The sequence below is a fragment of the Phascolarctos cinereus genome, unplaced genomic scaffold (genome assembly GCF_003287225.1).
Source record: "Phascolarctos cinereus isolate Bilbo 61053 unplaced genomic scaffold, phaCin_HiC Scaffold_1;HRSCAF=81, whole genome shotgun sequence".
In the NCBI taxonomy this organism is placed as follows: Eukaryota; Metazoa; Chordata; class Mammalia; order Diprotodontia; family Phascolarctidae; genus Phascolarctos; species Phascolarctos cinereus.
Genome location: NW_027555514.1, coordinates 113,045,992 through 113,070,191, shown reverse-complemented (window position 1 = coordinate 113,070,191; position 24,200 = coordinate 113,045,992). Strand labels below are relative to the sequence as shown.

At 39.2% G+C, this 24,200-nt stretch overlaps 2 protein-coding genes across 4 annotated transcripts in view; one reads left to right on the top strand and one right to left on the bottom strand.

Annotated features, from left to right (window-relative positions):
- The window catches only part of MKLN1 (muskelin 1), a 237,763-nt gene extending 223,223 nt beyond the window's left edge, over positions 1 to 14,540 (top strand). For 2 of the 3 annotated variants that reach the window (XM_021002254.2, XM_078153678.1), the window contains 2 exons: positions 610 to 664; positions 5,341 to 14,540. In XM_021002254.2, coding sequence (XP_020857913.1) covers positions 610 to 664; positions 5,341 to 5,462 — 177 coding nt within the window. In that variant the 3' untranslated portion in view covers positions 5,463 to 14,540. The remainder of the gene's footprint in view (positions 1 to 609; positions 665 to 5,340) is intronic. The other variant, XM_021002257.2, reaches the window with a different exon arrangement.
- Positions 14,541 to 17,772: 3,232 nt separating this feature from the next.
- The window catches only part of PODXL (podocalyxin like), a 59,037-nt gene continuing 52,609 nt past the window's right edge, over positions 17,773 to 24,200 (bottom strand). The window contains 1 exon segment of the mRNA XM_078149912.1: positions 17,773 to 23,837. Within this exon segment, the coding sequence (XP_078006038.1) occupies positions 23,637 to 23,837 (201 nt within the window). The 3' untranslated portion in view covers positions 17,773 to 23,636.

Sequence of the window (24,200 nt, the reverse complement as noted above, 5' to 3'; positions counted from 1 at the left end):
CAAAGTAAATTGAAAAGTTTTTTCTTACCTTATGTTCAATTTTGCTTAACTGCTGGTATTCTAGAAGCTTTGTTTTCTACAATTTTTCATTGCCTGTAAAATTTGTAATGAATATAAAATATTTGATAGCTTCAGTAGGAGCTGAGAAAGTTGCTGGACTGCTCTGGGGGCACAGTCGCCAATTTACAAACAAATTTCTGGAACATGCAATCTGTTTGTTAGTTCATTATCTTCCTGTAGATGATAATCATTCCATCTTCTAAAACTGTTATTTGTATAGCCGTTTAACATAGTTAGCTATAGATTAAGACTACAGGGAAAGTCAGAATTAAGGCGTATTGATCTCAAAAATTGATATTTATTGGAATCCAAAGGCATATGCTGCTTTGAACAAATTTATGTACTGTTGATTTTTAAGAGAAAATAAACTATGCTCTGTATGTACAGATGAGAAGTGGTCCAGCAATAGAATAAGCATGTATACTACTTTTCCTTCTAGCCTCTGGTGATAAAACTGATCAAAACTGTACACATAGGCTCAGAGTTATCAGGGTTATTGCTCACATTAGTGAGCTCTTACACTTGGCTCTAATTTTTTCCTCTTTCTAGTTTCAGCTCCTAGCTTCAGCTTTGTTCAAGTCTGGCTCAGATTTCACAGCACTAGGTACGTATATCTTCAGGTGTAACTCAACTGTTCAGTGTGTCATACTCTGTGTTTGGGTATCTTTCAAATACGTAGTCTTTGAGGTTAGATGTTAATCTATCAAACAAATGGCATTTCTCTTTTTACTATCGTTGGGTGTGGAATACATACAGTTTCAAGGCAATATGTCTGGTCCCTGTGGCTTTCTTGCTTTAAGTTTATTTTCCAAGTGTCAGTCACCAGTGTTCTTAAGATCTGGGTCTCCATGGATCAGTTTGCAGCTCCTGTTACACCAGATGCTGTGCTATTATGCAAACAGAAGGCAACAGAAGCTTGGTCAAAACAAAGTAATTTGTATCACGTTGCTTTGGAATCCAGCGGCAGTATTGCTAATACATTTGCTGTGATAAGTGTGCAGATGGTTGAAGCTTGTTCTTTACAGAACTCTGTGGGCAGTGGAATTGAAGGTAGCAAAGGACCTATATTGGACAGAAATTGAGACTGATTCTTCAGGATCAAGCCCAGATAAAGTTTAAGAGTATTTGGAATTATCTTTTTCAGAGCTCTGTTTTATAAGTTTTGAGGCCTCCATTGTTTCACTAATAGAGTTCATCTTAATATAATGTTAGTGATTTCTAACACCAAAACATTAATTATTTGGAATATTATAAGCTGTAAATCAGACAAATTCGGGGGGCACCTAAGTGGCACAGAACATAGAACGCTGGGCCTAGAGACAGGAATACCTGATTTCCAATCTAGCCTCAGACACTTAGTAGCTTTATGACACTGGGCACATCACTTCACCTTTGTTTGCCTTGGTTTCCTCATCTATAAAGTGGGGAATACTAATAGCGCTACCTCCCAGGGTGGTCATGAGGATCGAATGTGTTAACTCTAAAGTACTTAGTACAGTGCCTGACATGTAGCATTTTATAAATGTTAGCTATAGTTGTTGTTATTTACATTATTAGTTATTCTATGTTTCATATCTTACAAAGCTTAAGAGTCTTACTGTTCTTATCCTCACTATTTCGAGTTTTAACCATTAATGTCTTGATACCATGTGTTGGAACTCTGCAACTTTCTTCTACTAATGTAAAATATATTCACAAAATAATTTAACTCTTGTTCCATTGTTGTTAAGGAAATATTTACTGTTAGCATTTGGCAAATATTTGATCTATAGAATTGATTTTACAATAGAGGTAAACTTACAGTGAAATGATTTTGCAGCTACCTTTCTTTTGGAATTCCTATTGCAAATGACTGTTTGGGTCATCAGTTAAATGTCATTATTTTTTTCTCACGTCATCCTATTGAAACAATTTTGATTATATTTTATGTTTTCTTCATTCCACTGTTTTTAGTGGGATAGAGAGAGAGAAAAGGTAGCGAATGTCTGCTGTAGAACCAACGCTTGGAACCTCCCCTAGTACCTAGAAAGCCTAGCCATGTGCCCTTAGCTTCATTTCAAGTAATATGCTGCAGGAGTGTCTGATACCTGCCTCTGCAAAGTATGGCCCTGGTGAGTTCTTAAGAAATAACGATAGTAGAGTGGTGGTGATTCCCCATCACTTTGGAAAGTCCCAAGGACTTTCCAGCTCAGTGCTGTATGAGAGCCCATTGAGTCCCATTGTTGAAGAAGTGCCCTCTGCATGTTTATTAATAGAAATGGAGCACCTTGGTGCCTAGTTGTGGTAAAGCAAAGCAGCCTAAAGTGCACAACCTGGTGCCCTAATTTTTATCATATTGGAGGTGGACTGGGCTAAACTATCTCCACTTGGTTTATTAGAGCCTCCAGGGTAATAATAATAATTTCCCGATGATAACTGGATATAGGGTGGTAGTAGCAAATGATTTTAAATGCCAGGAGCTTTGCCTCAAGTGAATTGTTATTCACTTCTGTGGATAATTTATTTTATGGCTCCAAAGCTTCTATTTTATCCCAGTCATACCTCCTTTTCCCTTTGGTGACCCAAGCATAGCCAAATTCACTGCCAGTACTTTGAGGGGGTCTTCATTGCTGTGAGTAGTCCCTCTCTTGATGCAGAACTATAAGTGCCTTCTCAGTCTAGGCAGTTTTCCCATAATACTCCAGAAAGGATCTACCTAGTATTCTGAAGGTCGTCTTGTTCTTCTGCTCTCAGGGGTATCAGCTGGTGGTTCAGTGGATAGACATCGGGGCCTCATGTTAGGAGAACTGAATTTGAACCCAGCCTCAGATAATTTCTAGCTTTGGGACCCACCCTGGGCAAGTATCTTCATCTGTAAAGTATAGATGATAATACCATCTACTTCCCAGGGTTTTTGTGAGGATTAAATTAGATAATATTTATAAAGTGCTTTACAAACCTCAAAGTACTATATAAATGCAAGTGATAATGATGATAATAATAATTATTATAGCACTCTAGCTGTCCGTGTGTTGTCTCATATTCTCATTGTACTACTCTAATGTCTCACTGTAGCACCAAGGTAACCCTAGAAGAACTTCAAAAATTGATCTGGTAACTCTGTGTCTGTTTTCCAAGAATGAAACTAGCTAAATATGAAGGTTGGCCACAGCAGCTCATAAAACAGATGCTGTCGATGCTTAGCAGAAAACAGTACAAGAGAAGAATTCTTAACATTTTTTCCTCTGCCTTGTTTGAAAACTTAGTCATTTTTTTAAATGTCTCACTGGTGAATTTGAATGAAAAGCGTGAAGAAATCCAGTATGAGAACCCAAGAAGTGAGATTTTATGCCAGCTTTACTATAAGTAAACATTTGATACAATAACCCTTCTCTTTCCTCCCTCTCTCTCATTCTCCTCCCCGCCCCACCCCTAAATAGTTACACTCAAAAAATGAAGTGTTTCTTTTCTCCTCATAAGATTCTAGGATTACTCCATTTATATCAGATGATTTTTTTTTGCTGTCAGAAACTCAAAATTAAAACCAAATGTTATTCATCATTACCTTTATATTTTGTTGAATGGTATCTCTTTTATTCCACTCTCAAACTGCTGACCTCAACCAAATCCCTGGTTTTTATTTTTTTAAAGATGTACGTGACTCCTCTTGGTCAAGTATAATATACCCAATTTATACGAGGTCTTTGGTGGGATTAAATAATATTTAGATATTTTCCAGTGTTCCATGTAGAATTTGTAAAGATTAGAAAAGTGGTTTATGAGCATTGGTCATCGTACTTTTTCAAAAGTGAGCTTCTTTGGGGAACAGTTAAATAACTAGTGAGCCTCTTTCTTTAGTCATTTTTAAGATTAGGCTCAGCCCTTTGTTGAGATCTATGTCTTGCTGTGGTAAAGCATGCAGACCATTGGTGGGATTTAGCAATTTTTTTTTTGCAAGGCATGTGACAAATAGGAAAAATTCAGCATCTGTAGGTTATAGTGTATTACCTAGTCTTCACTCTTCCCTTGAAAAGTTCACAATCTCGAAATCCTATGATATTTAATAAGGGGTAAACAGTATCTCATACTTCATAAGTGCATAACATGGTGAAGCATATATTATCTCTCTCTGTCTCTCTTTGTTTTTTATGGAAGGGGCATGATGCCTTTTGGTAAAAGCATACTAGTAATCTTACATGAAAGCTTTATAAATTTCACAGATGACAATATTGTGCTCTAGGCTTCGTTTTTCACTATTAACACCAAACTAAAACTTAAGCCTCATGCTTTCCTTAGTAAGTTTCGGCAGAAAGTATAGATGGAATAACTATTGTGCCATCTGGGGAGGAAAATGAGATTTCCTGGCGTTAGTCCTTTATGTTATAAAGGAGCTAAAGGTAAACCATGTAGATCAGAATTACAAGCCTTGTAAGTCAATTTTAGGATGGTCAGAGTACCATAAACCTTACTTACATCCATCATTGAGTAATTAGTTCCTCACAGATCATTGCTATCATGGATCTATCATTGCACTAGAACACAGGAACTGGATCAATATCTTCTCACTTAAAATTGAATGTACTTACCTTGCTGTAATGGTTATTTTCCATCAGGAAGCCATTATCCTTGTGAAGTTATGTTCTGCCTCTGTGTTTTGCAAGATAAACCAGAGTGAACTCAAGACTGTACTCCTGAGTCTGGCCCTTCCCAAGTTGAATGAAAATTGATTTGAAACTGCCTACACTAAAGACTATGGTTTATATGGCTTTTTTATGGTTCTATCTCTAAATAATGATAAATATATTTATACCTTAACTCAGATAACCTATTTCAGGCCTGGGGGATCAACAGATTAGGTTTTCCAAAAGGATTGAGTGTCTTTTGGATACTCAAAGATGTGATGAAACCTGAGAATTAAATAGTAGAGGAAGACAAAAGGAAATAACTTTTTGATAAATTGTTGCTCATCTCAGCTGAACCATTTTAGCCAAGTACATTTTCACTCTCAGAACTTCCTAAAACTGTTTCTGGCTGATAATTTGCTGGTTTTTAGCCCCTCCTCTCTTCCCAGAAATTCACTTGAACTTCACAATAGGCCTTCTTGTTAACATCCTAAGGAAATTTTAGAATGTCTGAAACAAGCATGACAGCACAGCCCTATTTGTATGAAAATTGAGAAGTAGGAGCGTCCAGTGACCTCAGTGGACCAGACCAGGAGAGTTTGGAGCTGGCTTTATTGTCTGTTGTGGGTTAGGTTCTCAAATAGATTGGATGTGTTTTCTTTGTGTTTCTCCCCATTAGGCTTTTCGGATGTGGATCACACCTACGCTCAAAGAACTCAGCTCTTTGATATCTTAGTAAATTTCTTTCCAGACAGCATGACCCCTCCCAAAGGAAACCTGGTCGACCTCATCACACTGTAAATGAAGAGTCATTTGACACACACCTGTGAAGAAAAGAAGTCTGCGTTCAGTATTTAGGATTTTGACTGTGTTGACTGACAGGTTGCAGTGATAGAGGACTACATCAGATCTTTGAAGGGATCTCACTGTTTTAAGTTTTGACCCTCTTCCTTCATACCCTCAGCTCACCACGTTTTCCTCACCCTTTTCCTAAATTAGGCTAATAAAGTGGAATTGGTGTTCTTTCCCAGTTAATTTTTTTTGCCTTTTGACTTTTAAGAGTTATTGAATGTAAAAAAAAAAATTCAGGTAGTTTTCCCTTTTTATCTTGGGGAGGGAATGGTTAGGGTATATGGAATAGGCACCTCTTAAATACTTTTTTTTTCTGCAACAGAGAGACTGTTTTGTGTGTTTTAATGGGTTGTTTTTGGTCCTCATTCCCTTTTGCTCCTCCACCCTATTCCTCACAGCTACTTGTAAGCAGCTATGTCACTTGCTTTACCTCCTGACATTGTTTGTGGCAATTATGTAATTCTGCAGGTTACTTGGTATATGTTAAGGTAATGTGTGTGTGTGTGTGTGTGTGTGTGTTGACTTGAGTCTTATAATTACATTGTATAACATGAGAAAGAACAGAGGGCTCAGATTCATACTCTTCTCAACTAGAAAGTGAAACTTTGACCTAGGCATCTGGCTGAGTTGTGTACAGTATTAAGATACAAGTGTATTTTGTAGTATATGCTGTTGAAAACATCTGGTTTCTGCTCATGTAAGCCTTAAACTGGGAAAATGGAGGTCACGTTTGAACCAGTTAGCCACTTGAAAAATAGCCAGCAGAGGGGAGGGAGCTGCTCGTGGGGTCCAAGGGCCTCTATGGGACGTCTTTAGAATAGGCCTTGCTCTCTCTCCTGTGGAGCACACAGGGCAGCATCTTCTACCTGCCCCTGTATGCCCTGCTGCTCCACAGCTTTTAATTTGGACTGGCAGAGCCACACACCCTTTAACTCCTTGTTCCTGTTTCTATGTGTTTGGTTTGTGGAAAGTAGTTTAAAAAAGTAAAAAGGGCACTTTTTGTCATTGTCCAGTGGAGTGCAGTTTACGGTCATTTCCTTAAGTACCCAGACGCATCTTTTAAATAGGAGAAAAGAAATGGTGCAGAAATAACTTCATTTAATAAATGCAAATACAAATATGACGTGTAGGTTTTTCTACTTTAATTTTTTTCATGCAGTTTTTCACATGTGGTACTGTGAGTCAGTGGAGTATAATGTCAGAAGCCTGCACTTGGCCTTCTGCTCATCGTTGGGTAGTATGTATGTAGCATATGACTTACTATGCATGATTAAAACAGATTCAACATAAAATAAAAGATATAGCTCTTCAGTGTGAGAGTAACCTACAGAAATTAAGTGTGTCTCTGGGTAGCAGAATTGGACCTCAATAAAGGAAAGAAGAAACTGACCTGTGCTTTCAAAAGGTCTCATATAGGTGTAAGACTTCAAGGTCCTTCTTTAATCTTTCCTTAATACATGGTTTTACTTCTCTTGAAAACTAATAGCAGTACATTTTCTCTCACTGATAGAATTGTATTTTTTAAGCTTTTTTTTTAACTTTCTGAATATCCCAAAGCAATCAGAGATTTATTAAGCAGTTAGATATACATCTTAGTTTGTGGAAAAATTAGTTTAGATTTTATTAACTTAATAATAACATAGATTTTCTGCCAAATGATTGTGTAGTTCATCACAAATTGTGTCTGCAAAACCAACTGGCTTTCCAGTTGAGTAAATGTAATTTACTTACACATTTGAGAAGTTTAATAAAAATTGTTTGTACTCTGTGGCATTTAGAAACATAAAACTTGGGCTGTGCCACCAATCAGTTAATTTCATTATATCCCATTGAGTCTTGTTTCAGATGGAGAAAAGGACCTAAACTTCATGGTTGCTTTATTTCTACTTGGGTGCTTAATCTGTAGAGTTCCTAATGGGAATTGACTTGTTTCACTTGATGTAATGTTGAATCATGGCACTTTAGATGTATAACCAAATGAAATTCTGCTACCCTCCATTGCTTATATTCATATTGCTGTGGTCCTTTATCATAGAAGTCATCAACTCCTTATGTGGGTCCTGTTGTTGGGGAAACTGAGTCCCCATCCTTAGTGACCTTTCTTCTTTTTGCAGCTTTTTCCTTAGCACTTTTATGGAGGGAAAGTACATTTTTCTTAGCTTCATCTTTTACTGAACTATATTTGGGTTTTATTCCTTTTCTTTTCTTATGTAATTTTTACATGATTTTCTTCCAGTGAAGTGGTGGAATCAAAGTAAATTGTAAAATATGAGACTGTCAGGGAAAGGGACATTGCTTAGATGTCATCAAAAGATGATATTTTTTGTATCTGTGCTTAGGGGTTCAATAATGCCTAATAATCTCAGGAAGATGTGTAGGTCTTCATTATTGCATGAAGCCTGATTTGAAACCAGGTATACCTGCCTAAGGGAATATGTGTCTATTTCCCCAAAAGAATGCTTGTCATGTTGTAATTCAAAAAGGGAAGCCAGTGTGTTATGTGACATAATGTTCAGAGTGCCTAGCTTGTGTAAATTACAACTTGGAAAATCTGATTCCTTAGCTTAGTGCTTCCAATATTGGAAAGACCTGCTTTTTATCCCATTTAAGGGAAAAGCATTAGTTAGCAACACTTTTGCTGTATTCCCAAAATTGGTGATCACTTTCTTCCCCAAATTAATGTATATACCTTTCAGCTCAGTCCCATTTCTTGTTGCTATGAAATAGGTTACTTTCTTCCAGGAACGAATTGGATCTCTGAAACTATTTACAGCTCCTATTCTTCACAAAAATTGGTTTTATTTGCAGACATGCATCCTAGTCACACTTGCAGCTTTTTATAGTGGAGTGACAGAGACCTCATGTGGCTTTTCTTTGGCTGAGCAAAGGAATTCAGGCTAATGTACCTACCTCTTCTTGTTAAACGTGACCATCAGTATTAACATAGGTATAAACAAGTCATTTTCTTAAGCTGGCTTAGCTTCTAAGCATAAGGAAACTATGTCTCATTAGTAAAGGTGGATAGGAAGCATTAATATAGTGTTGATTTTAGAGCACAGCATGGTGATTTATTTAAGCCATTAAGACTGCATTCTTGAATGGTTTTCATGGTTACTAAATGTGGAAGGGGAAAAGAATTATTGTGTAGACATAATCATTCCAGAAAATTTTTCTGTCTGCTTTATAAGGGCCACCTCAGGATAACTTAGCAGAGAAAATGCCTTTTCAGAGAACAGAAATTTGAAAGAAAAAAATTTTCAGAAATTGAGCTAGAAATTTTTAGAGAAATTACATCCAGCACTTAATCTTATCAGAGAACTTAAGTAGTTCTTAGGGAATGCGTTTCTGGTTTAAGATTGCTGTATTATTCTACCTTGTGATAGTAGTTACATAGTGAGTTTATCCTGTAATCATTCTTGTCACCACTTGGGATCTATATGGTAATTGTAGGTCATTTAATTGTAAGTAATGTGAAGAATATTTACATAAAAGCTGAATATTATAAAATGAACTTACCTCCTTAGCCATTTGAACATTTTTTTCATTCCAGTTGAGGAATGGTTGGTTTCTAATGATTCTTTTAGAGAAGAGCACAAAAGTACACACCTACAACTTGGAGAGATGATAGCAATGGCTCTTGCTACAACAGTACACCATTCTTGGCACTTGTTATCCATTAAAACTTGCAGTTAACCATACCAGTCCCCTTTATTTCCTGAGATTCACATCAAGATTCACCTGTTAGGTTCAGTTATATCTTTGCTTGAGTGAATTCAGCCCCATCTTTCTCTAGGTTTAAAATTCCTGGGAATTTTCACATTTCCTTCAGCCAGAGTCCTACTTAGTGATAGAATGTCATAAATAGAGTCTTCATAACCTGGAGAGGAGAACTTAGCTGTTAAAGAGCAGACTTTCATATCCACACTAGTTTGACAGTCTTGTTTCCTTGTGCTTTGGAAATAATGGTTTTCTTTAGTATTAGGCAACCCTCAGTTATCTATCTTTTGCTTTAATAATTTTGATTTCCCTCTTTAGAGAGACAAATAACACCATTGGAAATTTCCGATATGGTTTTTGATGATGACAAAAAAACATTTTGAAAGGGAGGTCTATTTGTCTTAGATCTTTTTTTTCTTGATTTCCTTAGATCCATACAAGCTTGACAGCATTGCCCAGGAGAGTGGAGCTACCTAAAGAAAAAAAAATAGAAACAATTGTTCTGATGAAGCAAACATGCTTCTTTTGTTTCCTTTTTATTCAAACATAAGGGGAAAATGTGTTTAAGATTTAGGAATGATCTAAAAGTGATATGGGGGGTGATGGGGCTGGTAATGGGAGAGTTCCCCGGGACAGGTAAACATTAGCTTTCAGGACTCTTCTTTTGCTCTAGATCTTAGTGATTTGCATGTTTTAGATCAGAGGTCATTGAAACCCAAATCACAGTGGAGGATTATAGTTTCTTCTGTGTTCTTGTTGCTGTGTTTGTAATGATGTTTCTTCTAATCAAACTACCTCTGAGTTTTAGTGTTAGTGGTATTTTGCCTGCCTTTAAAATTAGCCATAAAAGGAAGTAGACTTGAGATGTGTGATTTGAGAACGTGTTTCTTTGTTTTTCTGGGAAGTGTTAAATGTGAGCAACCTCACAAATTGCTGTGGATTAGTTATCATATTCAGAGGTTCACTTTCTGTCTTCTTTAAAAATGTGTACCCTTTTACCAAGAGAATAGGAGTTTTGATAGTAGATGAAATTTTGGGTGACCACAACCTATTCTTGGCAAAGTAGATTTTAAAATCTTCTGATAATAGTCATTGCCCCTCAAACTGTGTGGCATAAAGGCAGTAAATAAAGGGTAGTGCTTCCAAGGGAGAAATGACAGTGCATGTTTATTGTCCTAAGTAAAGCCCTCCAGGACTTGAACCCCAAATTAATAATGATGTTAATACATCCTCCATATTGGAGTATGTAGTTATTTGTAAGTAAGATCTCAGTATTTCCCCTAATACTGTCTGGCTTGATCAAGAAAAAAAAATGCTAATGTTCAGTTTTTAAATTTTGCCACACAGCTATGGCGCTTTTGACAAGAGGTTTTCATTACTGAGGATATAGATAAACTTTAGAGGACAAATAAGTTTATATATACACTAGTGACCCTCCCCTCCCCTATATGAATGTTTAAAATGGTATCAGAGTCACCATACGTTGAATAGTGTCTTGTTTGCCATTTCAGAGTTTCACTTCCATTGTGTGTTTGGATTTGTTCATCCTCTGGTCTAGGTTTTGGACAAGGAAAGAGTATAGAATAAGTCTGTATAGAGTAAGAAATTTGAAACACAGCATAAAGTCTTAATGCAGAACAAGGAGTCAGGAAATTCCATGTTTTAGGTTTAATCTCTAGACATTGGAGTGCGATTTCTCCACATAGCTACATTATTGGTAATATCAGTACCCTTCTCTGAGCAGGATGGCGACTGAAAGTATATATGTCTAGTAGTAATTGAAATTAATGTTGATTTTATCTCTTCCTCCAGAACAAAAACTTTTCCTTGTCAAAAACTTGTTTATTTTTTTGAGTAGTCATTAAAAAGATATTTACCCAGTTTAATTTGGACTGGAAAACATTGATATAAATTATATAGCAGGATTGAAGAACTCAGACTTCTAATCTGTGCTGCAATGTTATGGAAAGAGGTGATTAAAAGGATTTTTTTTTTTGCCTCCAGAATGTCAAATTAATCCTGTAGTCCTTGGGGAATGGCATTTCATTACTGGTCTGATGTATAAATTTCTTACCTTACACTGAAATAGCTGTTAGAGATCTTGATGGAGAGATGTGGATGTGGATGTGATGTGGAGTCTTGGTCTGACTTAGGTCAGAGAGCTTCTTCTGCTGAACAGTCATGTAGCCCTTTGCTGATAGAAAATAGGAATAAAACTTCCCTTGCAAATGTTGCTGTCCCACAGAACTTGCTTGTCTCTGTAGCCCTGTACTGTGGTGAGCTGTGTACCATCTGGGTTGCTGGCATTCATGGCAGTTGGTCTGGATCTCTGTGCTGTCTGCCACATAAATACTAGCCTGACAATATCACCAGTCTTCAGTTTCATTTGATGCTTAATGAATGCAAATGTCACCAGTCTTCGGTTCCATTTGATGCTTAATGAATGCCAAATTAATTGGCAACAAAGAAAAAGTGTTCTGATATACTAAGCAGGCCTGTGTTTATGATTAAGGTGGCTGCTCAGATAGCCAGTACAAGCCCCCCCCCCCCCATTTTCGAACAGCTCTCAAAAAAGTAATTATTGTGTTTAATTTTTGGCATCTGGTTAGCCTTCATTTTCTAGCTGGATTAAGGGGTAAGGGGGAGAATTGTCATTTCATGACTACATAAAACCTAAACTAAATTTGCTTAGAATCAAGCTGGTGTCCATGTTTTAAAATAAACTAATCATACATAAACTCAGGGTCTTTGTTTATTTTCTCATGGAATATATGAATTCTAGCTTTGACATCAGGATCTTAAGTGATTTTGGTTTTGTTTAACTTTTTCCTTTTAAGGAAAATTACACCCATGTCTGAGATGTTATTTGAAAGTCATAGAACAGAGGTTCTTAAACTTTTTTTTTTTGTCATGGATCCCTTCTCAGAATAATGTTTTTAAATACATAAAACACATAGGATTACAACAGAAATTTATTACATTGTAATAGTTATGAAAGTATTTCTTTTTAAAAAGTCATAGACCTCAATACCCTTGTCCAAGATTGTTAAGGAAATTTCCTTCCCAGATTGTCTCTTTTTTACCTATTAGAAAACCCAAGAAGGAGCCCTGTCAGTTCTGTGGGAACATGGACAATTGTAACAAAGGATTATCTGATTTGATCCAGTTAAGGCCAGGTGCATAAATTAGTCACAGTCTCAAGTTATTTTATTTAGCCCTTGTCTTAGCTACAATTTGTGACTCCTCCTAAAGAATTTTATAAGAAATTGCTCCTGTATTTAAGGTAGGCTGTCCAGATTCTTGTCCCCAGAAGCCCTGGGATTGCCTTTTCTTTGTCAATTTAGTAGCTCATTGGCAGACATGTAGTGGTGCTGTGAAAGCCCTCAGTAACTTCAGAAGTTGAGTTCACAAGTTATGTGATTGCAGAGACAATCCTGCTGCCACTTGGTGATGCTACAACATAATGAAGCGAATATATGACCATACCTGTCCCAGTTCTTATGAGAAAGCCTGCTATCTGCTTTACTTTTTACTGAATTGGGGGGGGGGTAAAGAAAAAGAACTCAGCTGCCTATATCCCTCTGCAGTTCTCCCCCAGACTGATGCTACAGGAAGGTATATATTTCAGTTGACAATTTGCAAATGAGTGCCTTGTCAGTTGAAAGCATGCCAGAGGAAGACATGATGATTCGCTTATTTTTCTCTCATGAAATTCATCCTGCCCCAGAGATGTGGTGTTTGTGCTGGTCCTCAAGCCAACTTATACTTTTAGGATGTGTGAGGTGCCTTTTGAAAGGAATTATTTCAATATTAGTGTATTGCCTCACATCAATTATGCAGCCCTATAGAAGTTCAATACTTGGAGTCTTCTCTCTTTTCTTGGACTTTGGCAAGAATTTTTCATTCTGGTGTAAAAAGTGTTTGCTGGCAAGCTGGGGGCATGATAGGGTAAAACTTCGTCTTTGACTTTGGCTCAACTTTGACTTTTTCACAGCCAACAGGAAGAATCTTTAATGCTTTCAGATAGAGGTAGAACTCATAAGCCACAAAAATAGAGGCCCAAAAGAGAGATGGTATGGCATGCATAGCCAGAACCCTTTCTCCAAAATCTATTTCTCACCACATTCCAAATCAGACACATAGACTTCTAGCAATCAGATCATACAACTTCTTACTGCTGAAAGTTTTTAATGACACTTATTAGTTTTACATTTCCTTTGGCTTTTTAACCACCATAGAGATGGTAGAAAGTTTGTGATAAACTGATTTTTCAAGAGAACCTCTATTTTGTGCTCTAATTGTTAACATGGAGATTCATTCATGGGTGCCTGTTAAGGATAAAACTTAGGTACTTTCAAGTTATTCCCATTTCTCAATAGAGATCTGAAGAAAATTTTTACTAGTAGAAAATCACTCTGCTGGATATGAGCTGTCCTGCTTATGGTGGTAGATGTTTCAGTTTAACAGGTTATTCTGCAAAGTGCTTGGGCTTCAAAATCAGATACGCATTGGCATGAACATCTGAGTCATGTCCTTTTGTAGGATGGAAGTTTTAGATAGAAACTACCCCTTCTGGCATTAGAATTACAGTTGTCTCTTTAAAAAAAAAAAGTACTTTTGTCCTCACAAGGCTGTGTCGAGTTTTTCACTTAGAGAAACAGAGGTTAAATTACATAGATGAGAAATGAGCATGTTGTTAGTGAAAGCTGATAACTTTCTCATCTAAGAAATTTGCGTTGATGACCTGGGCCTCCTCCCCACATCCTTATTATTATGGAACTCACATTACTATATAGAAAAGAAATGCCACTGTGGTCTGTCTACAGTGCTGTATTCCTGCTTTCCTGCACATATGTGCTCAGGGCTGTGTCCAGGGGTGCCCCAACCATCAATGAGAGGCATGAGGAACTGGAGAAAGTCAAAATGAATATGAGGTGGACTTGTACCTCGGTAACAAGTCAGACTTTAGGACACCAGATTTCATTAGATATCATTTTCTTCTCTCACTGAGGTTTTATGACATCTGTGCTGGGCTCTTTTCCCCTCCTTCTTAAATCACCATTCCCCTTCCTCCTCCTCTCTGTTTCCTGGGTTTCTTCTTTTTTTGATCAGTAGAATACTTTTTTTTTTCTTTGAGCACAAGTAATTTTTTGATCCCTGGTTTGGTGAATATGTGAGCACTACTCTGTGAATAAATGAATGAGCGATCTGCTGAACAATTAATTGTAGAATTATGTTGTATGTAATGTACATATGGAGAAAGAATGTATTTTGTTCATTTTTTCTTAATAAAAAGTTGTATATGGGAAATGCAGGATGTGTCTTTTTTTTGGGGGGGGGCTTCTTAAGAGTACCCTTTAAAACTGACCATTAAATTACTTGGGCACTCTACTCCTACCCCATCCCCTTTTTGTTTAAGTTGAACTGCGTTCATAAAGAAGAGTTGGATTCCTAACAAGGAGACTAAGAAGGTAAGGGAGGTAGGAAATTTGTCCTGGGTAAGTTATTTAGGATTGTCTAAACTACAAGGAACAGGAATAAAGAAGTAGGTTTTAGAAACTCAAATGACAGGTGTTTTTGGAAATGTTTGTAGAGAGAATTTTGTCAAATCAATTTAAAACAGATTTAGGGAGCTCCCTAGTTAAAGGGTTCTCTATGGTAAGTTATTTTGTGAAGTTAACACTTTAGTAAATTGAGTATTTGCCTGGTTTCGCAATATCATATTTTTATATACTGAGTTTGCTTTAAGTAGAACTCGTGTCTATTGCAGTAGGTCCTATAAAAGAGGAATTTAAATCACGTGTGGTGATTATGTGTGTAAAATAATGTGGAAGAGGAATGACTTGGCAAATAATGGTAGTGATCTAGGAATTTCTGCCTGTGGGTTCCCAGGAGAAGGAAAAAAAAGGTCCCTGGAAATGTAGCTGCCAAAATCAGGGGTGGTGGGTTGGTCATAACGGTCCTAAGCTTTAAAAAAAAATGTTTTTAGTTGCTACACAAATTGTGTAGGCTTCTGTACAAGGTCCAAGTTTACTCCCAGGTTTGGCTGCATGTGTCATGTATAGTCAACCAGGTATTTCCATGATGCTGGGCTACGGATTTTTCCTTTTCCTTATCTGGCTTGCATTCTCCTGGCTTTATCATATATCTAGCTCTTATGGAATGAGATTCTTGGCTTGTTTGTGGCAGAAATTTTCTTCAATCTGCAAATCAAATAACCCTTTCCCTACTTCATTTTGGGGCATGCTTTGAGTATGGCATATAAATAACATTTCTCTGTGTGTCCTCAAAACAGGAAAGAGTGATGTAGGATGATAAGGCCAGGAACGTGGGGAAACATATGGTCTTGTCTCCATTATTGTATTCTTACTGGCTCCAGTTGGGATGCCTTTCTGCAGAATCTCAGTAACGTTGACCACAAATTTTCCCTTAACTGATGCTGCTAGATTTAAGCCTTAATACACAGAACGGAGTCCCTTTTCTCCAGGGGCTTTGGCCCCCTCCCTCATCACCATAGGCAAAAAAGGAAACTTCCAAGTGTATGAATGCAGACCCTTATGAAAGATAGTTCCCCCCTCCTGGAAAAATGCTGTCAGGAAAACTGACCAGTCGACTCAATAATAATTGACACTTACGTAGTCCTGGAAGGTGGCAGCATATTTTTCCTACACATTCTCATTTGATCCTAACAATCCTGAGTATAGATGTTTTTGTAATCGGTTTTTGATGAAGAAACCAAGACTCGAGCCTCACTCGAGGTCCCAAGGCCTATGTCGGAGGTGTAGTTTTTTGTTTTTGTTTTTTACTTAGGCCTTTCTGACACCGAAGCACAATCAGTGCTTTCTTACCAACATCCCTTCAGAATAACTAAATAGGATGGTAAATGGATATCTGAAAAGCTACATAGATTGTTCTTTTTAAATTCTCAGAGCCTGTTCACGTTCGTACCGTTTTAATACTGCAATGGGAGGATGGGGTTTTTGTGTAGAGTACTGGGATAGTTTCTAGTGGCCAGGGCTGAGACATGAAGATGATCAATAGCACTCTTATAATCTCCTCTGCCTCTTTAGTGATGGAGAGGCCATCAGCAAGAGAAGCACCGTATTTATCCACTGCAAAAGGGGGATTAGGAACTAGAAGTGGCCGACCCAAGGTCCAGGTCTGTGTGTGTTATTGGGGTCTGGCAGTTGGTGACCATGGAAGGGGGAGAGAGAGATGATAAGATACTTGCAGCAGTTTTGCTGAGATACAGACAGCCCATTTCTGAAATCGCCTTTTGGGCACAGGTTTGACGGTGCTTGGTTGATCTGTTAGTCAGATCTGTCCAACCAACATTTATCATCCCCAGATCTTCTCCCTACCTCTGCTGTCCATCTCACTTGATCTTCTGGGATTAGCTATTGTCCTTATCCTATAGTTGAGGAAACTGAGGGAGACAGGTTAAGTGACTCACTAGGCCACCTAGCCACTTAAGTATCCTTAAAGAGAAACACTAGGATAGGACTATTAAGAGGGTTTCAATTATTTCTAAAGCAGTCTTAACACTTTTAAGTTGTTTCAGTTGTACTTAGCAATTAAAATAAGCCACCTCCCTCACCAAAACCTATCACTATTTCAGGTTAATGGACTCATCAAGACACCCTAGCTAGTGTCAGAACCCAGCCCACATACCATGAATGTGGGTAGATGTCTTTTCTACATACCTCTTGATGGTAGAGACTGTGGAGGAAGAGCAAGCTGCAGAGGTCAGGACATAAAATTTAGAACCTGGCCTCGTGGCTGGCAGGCCATAAAGGTAACTGGCATGTCCAAGAAGACTGTAGAGCCTCTGGTCCAATTTGTGACCAGTGATAAACTCCAAGTCATTTTTCTTGGAACAGTCTCTGCTGCTTGGAAGGCCAAGGTCCTGTCCTGGGTGTTCCTTCATTCATCTCCCTTCCTGATCCTGGAATGCTTCAAAAGTTTATCTTGAAATACCCTAATTCTAACCTACATGCTGATACCCAACTAATGCATTGCTCCCACTTTTCCACATTGTGTCTTATTACGGTGTCCTGTATAAAAAAAATGAGCACAGTCCCTACGAACTGAGTCATTGACATTTTTCTCCCATTGGAATCAGCAAAATTGGTAAGACAATTGGAAAATATCCAGATCCTGTAGCCAGTCAAGGAGGAGGATGATGATAATGATGATGATGATGGAATGTAATACTGGGCTCTCTTCTTCAGTGCTTCGTGTGGGTGTCCCACAGATCTCACTTAAGTTGCATAGAAGGTGAAGGGAAAACAGTGGAAGGTAGTCTGTGGTTGCTAAGGTACTCTGATCTCTGAAGATCTGATGAGCTGTCCACTAACACCCTGTACGTTCCTCATTTTCTGCCTTTAATTTTCATCTGCTTTCTTGATCTTTCTTCTCTCATTACGCCTTTGCTAATCTTATCAGTAACTTCCATAGATTGTACCAAATATCCTGCCCCTCCACAAATCATCTTAGTAGCAGTTTCAGCCACTTAGAATGAAATATCAAGGTTTGAGACCAGTTTTACACAAAAGAACTTTAATTGACAGCATAAAGTTTTCCAAAATATAGTTTTGTAGGAAAATGAAAGAATTCACCATAATCTCTACAATCCAGTTTCTCAATGAATTCCAGTGTACTTCAGACATCTGTTCCTGCTCACTGATAGCAGCCAGGAGAACTGTCCTCTGATAGTGTAGATGACATTAACTTTTTAAGGCCCCTTAGAACAGTGTTCTCTTACAGTTTGGCGCCTGATGTCTACAGTGAATATGCCAAGTGCGAAAAGTAGAGAATGCTCCCACTCCTCCCTTTATCCCCACCCATTTCTAACCCAACCAACAAAAATCCTGGTCCTGAAAAGGACTCCTTTTCCATGTGCAATTATGAGAATGGTTTTAAAGAATCCCACCACCAAAGAGAAATCTGAAAAATTTTACTATTTCAAATTCCAGAATTTCTAAAGGTGTCAACCATGAGTTATCAAGAGTAATTTGGTCCTTTTAGTCTCAGGCATGTGATCTACAGATTGCATGATTCAAGAGGGAGCAGGAAGGCAGCCACTGGTGTCCTTATATCTTTGTGCCCTCTTGAATCTGTGCTTCCTCAGCCTTCCCTTCCTCTCTCCTACCCCAAACATATCAGTCTCACTCTATTCTGCCCTCATTCTCTAAAGAAAGATGCAAACAGGATGGGCCAATTTCAGAAGATTCCTTTGGAAGTAGATCCAGACAAATCATTAACAAATGATTACAGGTGGATCAGCACCTGATAAATATTTGTAGAAAATTCAAAAGATTTGGGATTGAAAGTGCTGATCTACAAGGAGGACAAGCTCTCTCACAGTGGGTAGATGACTAGACCACAGCAAGTCTGAAGCATATACCTAAGGATCAGGTGGAAGTCTCTGTTTGGGGTGGAGCTTTGCTGTAAGACTGAAGTTTAGTGGCTATTCCAATCCCAAGCTAGGGAGGCAAGAGACCTTGGGCTCTGAGATGCCTACCTAGCCAGTGTTCCAGAAATCCTGCTATCCCACTAACTGGTCCCAACCAACTTCTGTGAGTTGGAGACCAAGCTCTTTATTATTTGCTTTTTTTAAAAGAGAAATTTGCATTCCTCAGATAAGGAAGAAGAAGACTGTTAACTTTGTTATTTGGAAAAGATGCTTTGTCTTTGCATTTAGAAAGAAGTTTTCCCCTGGTGCACAACTGATCTCATAGCTTCTGAGCCAACACTGAATCAAACAAAGGTTTCAAATGAGAGGAGGCTGTCATTCCTTCAGGCCAATAAGGCATGTACAAATAGTGGTAAAATAACAGATCTAGAGTCAAGACACAAATTCTAGTCCAGGTTCTGCCAGTAAGGTCTGTGGCTCTCCACAACAAATAACCACTTCTTTTAAGCCTCAATTTCATCACCTGCAAAACTAGACTCAACAGGTAGTATGTTGGCTTTCCTCCCTCATCAGTAGTCCCTTTGTGTATACCATAGACAGAAAATGGAGGGTAAAAAAGCCTTGTTCTTGGGGTCTCCCAGAGTGAATGCTGGATCTGGCCTGATGCATTGTTTTCAACTTTTTTTTAATTATGACCATTTTTCAAAAGTATATTCTTACAGCAAGTCAGAGTTTAATGTGTGATAGTCCTATCTATCTATCTATCTATATATATATAATCTTCAAAAAAATATGTATACAATGGACTTTTTTTTTTCCAAATTCTTACTAGAGCTCAATCAAGAAGACCAAGGATTTGGGCATTTTAAATAACACTTCTGCTTCAAACTTCATTTGTGGTAGGGAAGAGACCAAAGAAACTTTTCTACTATTCTGACTTACTTAGAATGGTACAGCTTCCTTCCTTTAAATGGGAAGGAAAGTTCTGTATTTCTGTTTAGTGATCTATCAGTACTCCCCCCCTCGCCCCCCAGTTTACTTGCTGAGGCTGGATGGCAGCTGGTGGCTTGTTCAGTGGGTGTGCGTTCATGACATCTAGCTCAATTTATCGGGCAGCCTCCGGAAACCTGTCATCTGCCAAGTTTCTTTTTTCTTAAAAAGAAAAAAGAATTCTTTGTTATGAGACAGATTATAGGAAGAGGAAGGGAGGGGGAAGATCCAGAGGAAAACTGAAGCAATGTAAAAACAAAAGATATAGATAAAATTTTTATTTTTAAAAAATGAAAGTTCAAAATTCCTCTTTAGCATGGCCTTTTTGGGGACCCATGCTTACTTGAACTATATTCTTCCAACTAATAACTGAGACTTTCAGGGGTAGTAACCTCCCAGCTGTCTTTTGGGTTGGGTGGGTGGGGTGGCGGTGAGGTGTACAATGTACTAGATTTTGTGTGCTACACGTAGTACTACCCAGATAAAAGACTTTCAGATCCTGGAGCCTTCTGAGGAATTTCAGAAATGTACCTATGATGGAGAGGATACATATTTAGCTTTCCAAAATTTCAGAACAGAGTTATAACCTGAATTATCTCAGTCTGGGCTTCAGCTCCTCTTTCAACTATCTGACCCCTGAAGACGTGGCACCTAAAGAAGCTTCCTGTGGCCCCCAACACAAGGCTTCCTCTGGTTTGGTCTTTTTGCCAGGGAAAATATGGCTATGCCTAGGTTAAAGGTAGCAGGAATAAGCAACAGCTTGCAGAGGAGAATACAGACTAGTTGTTTCACCTATTGATAAGGCATGGGGCACTTGGAAAAAGAGCAAGAAGATCAACGTAACCTTAACGCTGGGCACAAAGAAGCAGACCCCTTCATGCTGGACCAAATTACTCAAAATATATCTCCTTTGTTTCTCCAATCTAATTGTCCAGAAGAAAGCAATGCAAAACGCATGTGGCTGTGTACGGATGGTGCTAGCTTACCATTCCTCTAAATCTGGGCTTGCTCAAAGTGCCCATAAGAGCCCTAGAGTCTGTGAGCCATATCTAGGTGGAAAGGTCCTTTTTGCTTGGGGTTGTCTCAACTCACTGTCAGAAGTAATTTCAGAGGCAGTTCTGGCACTGAGAGGGTTGTGCTTTGGACCCTTTAAACTTAATAACTCAAGAGAGGCGACTTTGGCACTGACTAGAGAGCCAGCCTCAGAATCAGGAAAGCCTGTGTTCAAATCCTGACAAAGTCAAGTATTGACTGTTTGGGTGCTGAACAAGTCACTTCACCTCTAAATTATAGGCTTCTCTACCTAACAATCTTGACCAGGAATTCTCTACTCCAAAGCAATCACAAGTCTGGCATTTAAAAAAAAAAATAAATCCCACTCCTAAAAGGGTGAATTCTATCAGAACTCTGATATCCTCCACGAGAGGATACTGACACATATCCTTTGTGTAATTCGTGTTCAAATGGACCCAAGTCAAACCTGTAAAAAATTGGTCTGCTGCCTCCTGAACAAAGAGGCACTTAAAAGACTACCGGCTTGCATCAATGCCACGAAAGGCACTCAAAACAGCTGCTTCCTGGAGCCTGATCGACAACCACCTCCAGGGGCCCTAGCATTTGGGGACCTTGGGCACAGGTGCAAACTCCATTCAAAACTCCTGCAGACTTCAAGAAAATGAGAAGGTAAGCCTACTGTAGTACAGTTCCCTAAGAAGCCTTTCCTCCTTCCTGCTACTAGCTGCCCCCAGAAGAGAAGGAAACTCAGGAAATGTGCAGGCCAAAACTGATTTCTGATGACCTGGGGTGGGGATGGTTTAAATCAGGGCAGCCAGGGGGCAATTCTGAAACCCCCAGAGGATACCACAGGAAAACTGGAGCAGAACATCAGAACAGGGTGAGAACAGGTTTGAATCCAAATAGAAATACTGAATATTAATTATTGCGCCCCAGAGATGGGTGCTGCTAGACTGAAAGAACCAACATCCACCGTGTTTCCAGAACCTGGAGTGCAGCCTGCCTGAGACTTAGCCAACTTAATGTTAATAAAATTTAGCACACATGAAACTTGCCAACTAAATTTTTAGACTATATGACCAAAACTCCAGGTCACATCCGCTTAGGTCCACCTAATCTTTTGAATGTTTACTTTCTTCGTGAAAGTCCATAAACTGAAGCTAAAAATTACAATCAGTAATGGAAACCTGAAGTCAGTTTTGAGATGTGTCCCAACTGAAAATTCCCTGTAATTCTCAAAAATGAGCCAGTTTTAAGTACCAGTATTCCCACTGACTTGCTCCAGAGTAATCAGAGGCTAGCAATAGGCCCATTACTATACATTGCACAGTTTAAGAAAGTCATATGAATACAAGCTGCCATTTTAGGTAACTTTTAAATGACTACATTTTTAAAAAATCCATCTTCTTCAGTAGATAGGTTTTGCCAGCATCATGATGTCATTTACATTTATGGATTTCTGAGTATACATCCACCCTGGATGCCCCTACTTCTATCCCCATCTACACATGTACTATCTTTAAAGGGTTGGAATTGAAATAAGTCTTTTACTGTGACTCACCACTTAGCTGCATGGTAAGCATAAATGCATTATACAGCTGCCACCCAACAATGACCTAGGAGTAGCATGAATTATGTGTGAATGGGGAAAGAAGGTGGGCTAGGCAAATAATAGGAGCAAAGACAAGAAGTAGTGCCCTGGTATCTACCAGAGATTTTAAAAAGGGGAGGGGGGGGGGATGCTACCAACCCACTAAGTAGATCCTTTGTAGGAAACCTCTAGAGAAGAATATGGACAAGAATGGTCAGAAGATAAAACATGGACGGCTTGTGATACCCACCAGTGGAGACAGAAGACTCACACTGATGAGATTATAGAAACCATTGGACAGTTTGATCTTGGGGTTGTGTGTTTGTGGGGGAAGAGGTGAGGGTCTGCCACTTGCTCTCCCTCCTTCATAAATAATTCCCAGCAACTTGGTTAGTCCCTGAGTTTCACATGTAGCGTTGGATGGATCCTACCCTTTCCTGCTGCATTGATTGTCTTTTTTAAGACAGTGTGCTGACAGATGATCCTCAGGAGTAGGGGGCTTTGTCCCAAAAAAGCAGCTTCTATTTCAGTGGTGGGAGGGAGGGGCCACATGGGTTCTGGGATCCATTCTCCCTAGCAGGTAATATGTGCAGATCAGAGAGCATGATGTCCTCAATGGCTTCAGCAGAGTTGAGAGATGTTAGCTGGATGTGAGGCAGGCAGATCTCTTCTCCTGGACCCACTCTAAACAGTGTCTTAACAACGAGGAGTGAGTGAGTGAGAGGAGAATGGTGCCGAGTGCCAAGGCTTCCTGCCAGCCAGCCAGTATGGCCATTCAGGAAGTTTCAATCCTGCCTCTCACCTGTGGATGGATGCCTTGAGCAGGAACAATTCACACTTGGTCTGGCAGGTAAAATCTCCACTCACCAAAGAGGTGAACAAAGAAATCAGAATTTTGCTTACAATAAGTAGTTCAAGGCCAGGGGTGTTCTGTGCCCCTGCCAGGGAGCACAGGAAGGATGACAAATAGCTTTGCTCCTGAGAAGGGCAGAAAAGGCTAGAAAACAGGTCGCCATGTGGATATAAAATGCCACCAGTTTTGCTTTCTATGACATCTTTCTAGCTGTCCTGTCCACAAAATCTAGGACAGTTCCAGGGGAAACTGTGTGGCCATTTTCCCCTCCCCCCTTTGCCCTCCTCTAACCTCTTAAGATGAATTGTTTCCATTGGCTAGAAAATCAAAAAGTTAAAGCCCCCTCGAGATGAAGTGGGGTGGGAAGGAAGGAGACCCATAACCCTGCACATAGGCATCTGCGCCCTCCTTGTTTCTTTCCCTATTCATGTCTCTCTCAAGTTGGGGAGGAGGTTGATTTTCCTCCCTCTGCTCAAGTGGCACTTTCGGTGATTAAGTCTCAAGAGTTGCACGGCGGTGGTCAGAGCTGGCAGATATGTGGCCTTACAGGTGTGTGTCCTCCTCTTCCTGGTCCAGATCATCCTTGGTCAGGTTGTCCAGTGGGACTATCCAGCTGTCCCCCAGCTCACCATTGAGATTGGCCACTTTCTTCTCCTGCATCTCGGAGGAAGTCTCCATCACTTCCAGGGTTGGGTTGTCATGGTAACCGTTCTCCACAGTCTGCAGTTCCTCTGTCAGGCGTTGCTGGGAAAGGGATGGGAAGATGACTAAGGGAAAGCCAGTGGAAGGGATTGGGGTGTCTCATGAATCTAGTGATCACCACCCCCTCTCCCCTTACAATTCCACCAAGTCCTTTGCTACAACATTAAAGCAGCTGGCTCCCTCTAGAGGCAACTCTAGGTAACGACCTCACTGGAGAGCTCAGTAATGCTGGGCAAGGGGGTGGGTGTGTGTGTTTTATTGTTGTTTTCCTGGAGAGGGGAGGAAATGGACCAGGACCAACTCCTTTTCTTTTAAGTCTCATATCTCCTTTTAGAGACCACACCCTTTACAGGATTCCAGAAGAAGCCACAAACCCTTCTGGCATTTTAACAGAAGCCCTTTAGA